This window comes from Trachurus japonicus, chromosome 3 (assembly GCF_045865225.1).
Source record: "Trachurus japonicus isolate A0001 chromosome 3, Traja_1.0".
NCBI classification, from domain to species: domain Eukaryota; kingdom Metazoa; phylum Chordata; class Actinopteri; order Carangiformes; family Carangidae; genus Trachurus; species Trachurus japonicus.
The window spans coordinates 15307241-15314924 of record NC_140909.1 but is presented as its reverse complement, the minus strand read 5'-3'; the positions used below and the strand labels follow the sequence as shown (position 1 = coordinate 15314924).

The window sequence follows — 7684 nt, the reverse complement described above, 5'->3', positions numbered from 1 at the left end:
AATTATATATTACAGCAAAGTTGAATATGGGCTGGAATATAAGAAATTTGACGGCTATGATGCATGTAAAATTTATAAACATCCTTTTTTTTTAAATCTATTTTTCCATGAATTAAAAAATAAAATAATGATTGACTATTTCAAAGGGTTGCTAATGGCACATGATTTGGATATTGTCATGTCTGGGTCTGGTAAAAACTGGGATTAAATCATATTAAATGGGCGTCATTGTTAGCTAAAAACTACAACTCCCGTGACCGTTACCTGTTAGCATATTAGCATACCGTTGCTAGGGAAGTAGGAAGGCGCAGCGCAGCCGTTAAACGGTGTGGTTGGTGGTTGGTTGGTCGGTCCTCCTCCTCTCTCATCAGTCAGTCAGTCAGTCCGAGTCCAGCAGCGAGCCGAGCCACACCAGCCAGCCTGTCTCCTGTCACGATGGCGCATGTAGAAACCTCGTCCAACAGGCCGTACCACCTGGTCGTCTTCGGAGCCTCCGGCTTCACGGGGCAGTTCGTGGTGGAGGAGGTGGCGCGGACCGTGTCCGAGGGGCCGAGGGGCAACCTGAAGTGGGCCGTGGCGGGCAGGAGCAAGCAGAAGCTGGAAAAAGTTGTGGAGCAGGCCGCCGGAGTGCTCAGTACGTACCTGAACAATCAACCCCCGTGTTATGATAGCTACGTGTGTGTTGCAGGCAGCAGGAGGAGAGGGCACTGGGCAGCAGCTTTTTAATTCATTTGTTTGGCAGACAATCACGAGTTCAGGGATGTGTAAGTTAGCTATCTGTTAAACGGATTTGACCAAGATTAACGTGTTACTTGCTGTGTTGCAAAGGGAAGTTGCTTAACTGATGATAAATCTGTCCAAGAGTGACTGATAATGATAACATGATGACATGGCTTTGACCCTTAACTCCAAAGTGAAGGCCAGGTTGCAACAGAAAGTTAACCATTAAAAAAAAAAAAATCAGAAATGAATTTTTAAGATAGTGGTATATTTTCAAATGATCAGCTTTGTTTCAACAGTAATAACTGTATAATTGAGTGTTCATTGTTAAGATTATTGACTGAGTCATTCTTCCCCATATTACACCACTTGAATAACTAATAAATTATGATGACTTTCTGGTCCTCAACTAATTAATTAATGATCAATTGTATGATTTCAGATGTAACAAACTGAGATGTCATTCACCTCAATGCAGCAAATATCACATGGTGTGTGTGTGTGTGTGTGTGTGTGTAACAAGTATTTACTCTGCCACTGTGCCAGTTATTTTCCAGGATTATGATGATTTGTATCCATGCAACACCCTAAACATGGAAAAGTCCATCACAGATCAAAACCAGGGAGCTATTCTGCTGTCATGATAGTAATGTAGGTTTCCAGAGGATTAAACAGTCATTTTGTTACGGCTCGCTCTTCAGGGAGTGTACAACAGCTGATGGAACATACCCACTCTGTCCATGACGGGACACACACACACACACACACACACACACACACACAGAGAGAGAGAGCCTGACAAGGCAGCTCGTCCAGTCACTTGGTTACAGAAGACTGCATTTTGTTTGTTTAAACCGAAACCTGTTTTTCACAGTTTTAGTGTTAGGCTCAAAAACAGCTTCTGTTGTTTTTGGACGTTGCTGTTTTAGGCAACTCTCACTACATCTCACAGTTGAGGTACATTTAAAAAAAAAAAAGTTATAAAAGGTGCAGACAAGGTCCTTATTCAGAACATTTAATCAAACACATCCATTATCTGTGTTTCTATATGTTGTGGTTTCTTCTTTGACTTTTAGTCCTCGACTTTTGAGGTCTGCTGTATTCTGTTTACTAAATTATTCAGTTACATTTAGCTTTAGGGGATATTTTTTTATGGTGATAAGGCAGAGCAGCTGATGGCATTTATAGTTAACTGCTCTCCATCCTTGGTTGGGTAGTAATAGTGTATTAATAGTGGCATAATAGATAATGCTACTGAGTAAGCTGTCAGACACTTTGACCATGAATACTTTTAACAATAAACAGTTGTCTCTGGATTGAATGGTAAGCTGTGGTAAATAATACACTGTAGCACCTGTCCTTACAAAGTGTGTTTCTGTGTCCTTATGTGTGCAGGTAAACCGGAGCTGAGGACAGAGGTGGACATCATCGTGGCAGATGTTGGCGAACCAGATTCCCTGGCGGCCATGTGCAAACAGGCTGTGATTGTTCTCAACTGTGTGGGGCCTGTAAGTCGACGACTCCATGGGAATCTGTGTGCCAGCATTTATTTTTTGCTCAGAACCTCCTTCTCATGACACTAACTAGCTTTGAACTTTAGTTTTTACTCACATTGTCTCACAAGACTGTCGTGTTTGGCAGGTCAAATTATCACCAGCCTTTTCCCTCTTTCTGTCTTTCTTTCTTTTTTTCTCTCTATCTCTCTCTCTCTCACACACACACTTACACACACACAAACGAACACAAGCACACAAAGTCGCCTTCAAAATACAATGAAGGCCACTGACTTGCAGCACACAATCAGTCATATTGTCTTGAAGTCAGAATGGAGAGCAGGCTTCCAGCTCCACTGCTTCACGTCCTGTGCATCATTCAGGTTCTTGTTTCAAACCAAATTCCTCCACTACAGTTGCCTCCACCATTGCACACAGCAGCATTATACCAGGCCAGCCGAGTTAAAACTGAGACAGGGGGACACATATTATATGTGAACCAATCATCTTACATTGTTGTAAGGAAAAGAAACCAGGAGTGATGATTATAGAAAATGTGCCGTTCACTGCAAATGTGTTGGTGTCGCATAACTTGAATTAACCTTTAGCAAATAACATCAACAACAAAAATATGGTAGTTTGCTTTTATCTGACAGTTGACAGTCAAGACAGGAAATGAGGGCATTAAAACAATCAAACAGGATCCCCGGAACAGTAATCAAACCTTATACATAGTGATTATGATATTTATGCCTTAACTGTTATATCACCACACAACCAAAGATTACTTTTAAATTCCACAAACTGACAATTAACTTACAAGAATCATATGAATGATGTTACTTACTTGTATAATACACATGACAGCAGAGTTAACCAGTTAAATTAGATTTGCAGCAACACGGCGCAGCATCGAGCGCTCTCACCGTGTTCATATGAGGAAAAAATAGTGAAGTCTTACGTCTCATTGCTGGTCCATTAACACTGTGGCTCCTATGAGGAGCAAGATGGAAACTGACTGAGCAGCATGAGACAAGCACAGAGGCTGTCAGGTGAAATGAGACAGGATATAAATTAATGTGTGTGTGTGTGTCTCTCATTGTCTTTAGTACAGATTCTATGGCGAGCCAGTGGTCAAAGCCTGTGTGGAGAATGGAGCCCACCATATTGACATCAGTGGAGAGCCTCAGGCATGTACTGTATAACACTGTATTTCTGTATTGTAATGTATGCATGTGTATTTGTTTGTCCTTGTTCTTTCATTTGGTTTGACCTAAATACCTGAATGCTTTCAGATGCTTCCAGAAACCAATATCACTTTAATTCTGACTCACCCACTTGAACCTGAAGGAGCTCATTTCACTCGTACAGTTGATGTCAGAGCACATATAGGAGGATGTAAATTTGCAGAGGTTCATGACAAAAGAAAATTAAAATCCCAGCTGTGTAGGCGAATACTAGTTTGTTACCCGAGATCACTCTTTTATGACCTGTCAGTCATCATCAGAAGGACGCAGACAGTGATCATTGTTTACAAAAGATAAATCTGCAGTAATAGCACTCGATATTTGTAGCTCTACTGGATTAAAATTGAGGCTTTTATCTTTATTTGCCTGTTGCCATGCTGAATCCTGGTATCGAAGCTCCACTTTTTTTTTCTTTTTTTTTCAGCCTAAAATGAACATACTCAAAGTTAACTGAACTAACTCTGATCAGCTGTTGTGGACCCAACAACTCGGTTCAGGGTTGGATTCAGAACAACAGGCCCCAGATGTCCGAACGTTGGGCTAGGCCGTTGTTTGTGTTTGGATTAAATGGGAGACGTGCTGACTTTCATGCTGTGGCCTGTTAGACAAAATTATCTCTCTCTTGGCTGCACGACAGCAGTTTTCCCACCGTCAGATGCCCATGTGTGTAACGCAACAAGTCAGCACTCTGATGGTCTAACCTGAGATTTATCGGGACTTTCAGATCATGTCTTGGTTCTTGAAGACACAAAAAATGCCACTATTCTCATTACATAATGAAAGAACTTGTCTAATATAACAATATTAAAGTTTCTTCATTACTCAAGTTAATAATTAAGTTATTATTATAATATGTCTAAGGGTAGTTTGTGTTTTCATTTGGCTATTTACAGTTTCTGGAGGGCATGCAGTTGAACTACAACAGTCAGGCAGCTGACAAAGGTGTGTACATCATTGGGAGCTGTGGATTCGACTCTATACCTGCAGACATGGGCGTCCTCTACACCAGAGACCAGTTCAAGGGTAGGCACACATACACACTCAGTATACAGATAGAGACATACACTCTAGTGTTGTATTAGCCTGTGCTAAAAGGTGTGTGTGTGTGTGTTCATCCACAGGTACACTGACTGCAGTGGAGAGCTTCCTGACTGTCAGCGCTGGAGCTGAAGTACGTAACATACGTCCCACTTTTTTTCTCCCTTCTTCTTCCCCACCTCTGTACATAATTTAATCTCTTATATTTATGTGCATGACATATTTATCTCCTTCTCTAAAATACATCTTGTGTGTGTGTGTTACTCTGTCTTCCTCTTGTCAGGGCGGATGTATCCATGATGGCACGTGGCAGTCCGCCATCTACGGTTTTTCTGACAGCCAAAAGCTCCAGAGTCTGAGGAGGAAGTTTAATCACAAACCTCTCCCTACTGCTGGTGCTAAGCTCAAACGCAGGTAGGTAGATTAGTAATGCCTTTTTTCCTTTTTCAGAAGACATCAGCTTCTTCACTTTCACTCCTGAAAAGCCTTTAACAAAGCCACTGTACCAAATTCATAATAATCTGTAGGCAAGAAAAATGTGTTGTTCTGCACATTTCAAAGACTTCTGGAATAAACATGCCATTACAAAGTTTTTCTTTCATTTTGCAGCATTTTTCACTGAGAAGTTTCTTGATTTTAGTAAAAAGACATTCATTATTTCATGACCAATAATAGTGATTAATATTTTTTCATTGGGATTCCTAAATTGGCCTTATGTGCTGTATATATGGGACCTTGGAATAACTGGGTCAGTGCCCACTGGTGGACAAACAATGTAATTGCGACTGTTTATAAATTGCCTCAAACATACCTGTACTGTATTACAATTTCCAGTTACTGATGAGATGATACACGCTGATACTTTAATAATAATAATAATAATAATATATATGTCTGATAAGATGGTAACAAGAAATATTACTGATCTGATGTTTTATCTGTTTGGTAATAAATTCTAGGTAACCTGATAGACCAGAGTCCTCTTACCACTTCTGGACATTTTAGTGTTTTCTCAGCACATTTTCTGCGTATGTCTGTGCATTTGCAGGGGAACACTGTTCTTCAGTAATGAGATCCAGCAGTACACGGTGCCGTTCATGGGCTCTGATCCCTCTGTTGTGAAGAGAACTCAGCGATTCGTGGTCGAGGAGCATCAGGCCACACCAGTAAGTCTCCTTTTTTTCTTCCTTTTCTCTCCTCACATCTTCTTTTCACATGAAGATGACAACAACAGCATATATATTACTACCTTTGTTACGTTTCTACAGCATTAAAGAATCTGTTTTTGTCAACTCCAGGTTCAGTATGGAGCATATGCAGGAATAGGAGGCATTGGCAGCATTATCAAGCTGATGTTTGCCGGCATGATGTTCTGGTTCTTGGTCAAGTTCAGTTTTGGACGCAACCTGCTCATCAAGGTGAAGAACACAATGACATAATACGATTTACAAATTTCACAACTGGCTGTAACTGAGTAGTCGACCAATCAGAAGTCAGAGTATACATATACTGTATGTTTGGTGTTCACCCCTGTCTTATTGTACCCACCCTCCCAGCACCCAGAGTTCTTCTCCTTTGGACTCTTCTCTAAAGCCGGACCAACTAGAAAGCAGGTAAAGTCTCAGCACAGGAAAACTAGGGGTGTAGACACGCTGCACAGCACCAAATATTTCAGCATGTTAATAAGAAGCAGCTCCGTTTTCTGATCTGTGTCATGTGTCTATCAGATGGAAGGTTCCTCCTTCCAGTTTGCCTTCTACGGAGAGGGATACTCAGAGGGTGATGACCCCTCACAGGGAAAACCAAACGCCAAGATCCGCACACTGGTTCAGGGGCCAGGTAAATACTAGAGTCGTTTTTTACATTTTTATTCTTGATATAACAAATGGTTCAGACCATACAACATTTTTTTAACAGCTGAGTGAGTTGAATATTAACCGTGTCACTTGTGTAATACGTCCACTTGCTTTGTTCCTGTCCAGCTTGATTGATGAGGCCAGTTGTCCAGTTTGGCCTTTTTCACATTTTGCCTGATTTGTCTAATCTATTCTGTTTTATCCAGAGTGTGGATATGTGGCGACGCCCATTGCCATGGTACAGGCTGCTCTAACAATCCTCAATGAACCCTCAGCCTTGCCCAAGAAGTGAGTAATCAGTCACACCCCACATTCACTTCCTAACCTAGAAATAACTTCACACTCAAATTCAACTACACAAGGCACAAACAACAAATTTGATAAAGTGTTAAAAACCACATGAGAATAAGTTGTTTATGCTGTTTTTATGTTAGCAGGAAAATTAAAAGCCGAAAATGATGGTCAAATGTTGCTACTAGTATGCATTGCTCATGTGCAGTGTTTTTTTTTTTTTTAATCGTATTTATTTTTACAATACAGTGGTTTAACACTCATTAATTCCAGGAGACTTGGGGTTGAAATTGATTTTCATATGAATTCAGCTCTTGTTTTTATCCTTCATTTCCAGGGGAGGCGTGTACACTCCAGGGGCCGTTTTTGCGAAAACCACGCTGGTCGACCGCCTCAACAAACACGGCATCCAGTTTTCTGTCATCTAAAGTCTGTCCCCTCCCTGATGCCGTACTCCAGGTTTTTCTTAGCACTTAACTAATATGCATAATAACAACCGGGAAGTTTCCAGCTTTAGAAGGGAGCTATTCAATCACGAGTGCTTGGACTCAAGATGGAGTACACCCTCATATTAAGTTCAAACACCATTTTTGGTACCTTTGGCATTTCATCCTTCATTTAGTCAGAAACTTTCCAGTCTCCTTTTGGCTTGAATGTACTATTAACTCTCTGCTTGAAAGACAAATAGCACAACTGTGGCAGCGCGTCGCAGCCAATGACAGGAAAAAAAACAAAAAAAAACAGGTGTGTGTAAATGGGTTTTACATTGATCTCCAATGACATCATCATTACGAATGAAAGAAGGATTTTTGGCAACATTTGGTTCCCTACCTGTCTCTGAACAACACTTCTAGTATTTATAATTCTCTTGTGAAAGTGCATCCACAACAACTGGGTTAAAAAATCCCTTGTTGTTCAACAGTATAGCAGGCTGACAGCTTCATAGTATCAAGTTATCCCAAATTATATATTACCGGTATGTTGCAGGGTAGAGGATTGTAAACGTAGCTTGAAATCAGTGCTACCAATGTAGTGGACT

At 40.8% G+C, this 7684-nt stretch overlaps 1 protein-coding gene across 2 annotated transcripts in view; it reads left to right on the top strand.

Annotated features, from left to right (window-relative positions):
* The window catches only part of LOC146989783 (saccharopine dehydrogenase-like oxidoreductase), a 126413-nt gene extending 119067 nt beyond the window's left edge, over positions 1 to 7346 (top strand). Inside the window, exons 2-13 of one of the 2 annotated variants that reach the window (XM_085763996.1) lie at positions 420 to 634; positions 2116 to 2228; positions 3323 to 3403; positions 4354 to 4483; positions 4582 to 4631; positions 4782 to 4912; positions 5547 to 5664; positions 5797 to 5916; positions 6055 to 6111; positions 6226 to 6337; positions 6561 to 6642; positions 6983 to 7346. In XM_085763996.1, coding sequence (XP_085620122.1) covers positions 436 to 634; positions 2116 to 2228; positions 3323 to 3403; positions 4354 to 4483; positions 4582 to 4631; positions 4782 to 4912; positions 5547 to 5664; positions 5797 to 5916; positions 6055 to 6111; positions 6226 to 6337; positions 6561 to 6642; positions 6983 to 7073 — 1284 coding nt within the window. In that variant the 5' untranslated portion in view covers positions 420 to 435 and the 3' untranslated portion in view covers positions 7074 to 7346. Of the gene's footprint in view, positions 1 to 377; positions 635 to 2115; positions 2229 to 3322; positions 3404 to 4353; positions 4484 to 4581; positions 4632 to 4781; positions 4913 to 5546; positions 5665 to 5796; positions 5917 to 6054; positions 6112 to 6225; positions 6338 to 6560; positions 6643 to 6982 lie in introns of those variants that run through there. The other variant, XM_085763988.1, reaches the window with a different exon arrangement.
* The last annotated feature ends 338 nt before the right edge of the window (positions 7347 to 7684 follow it).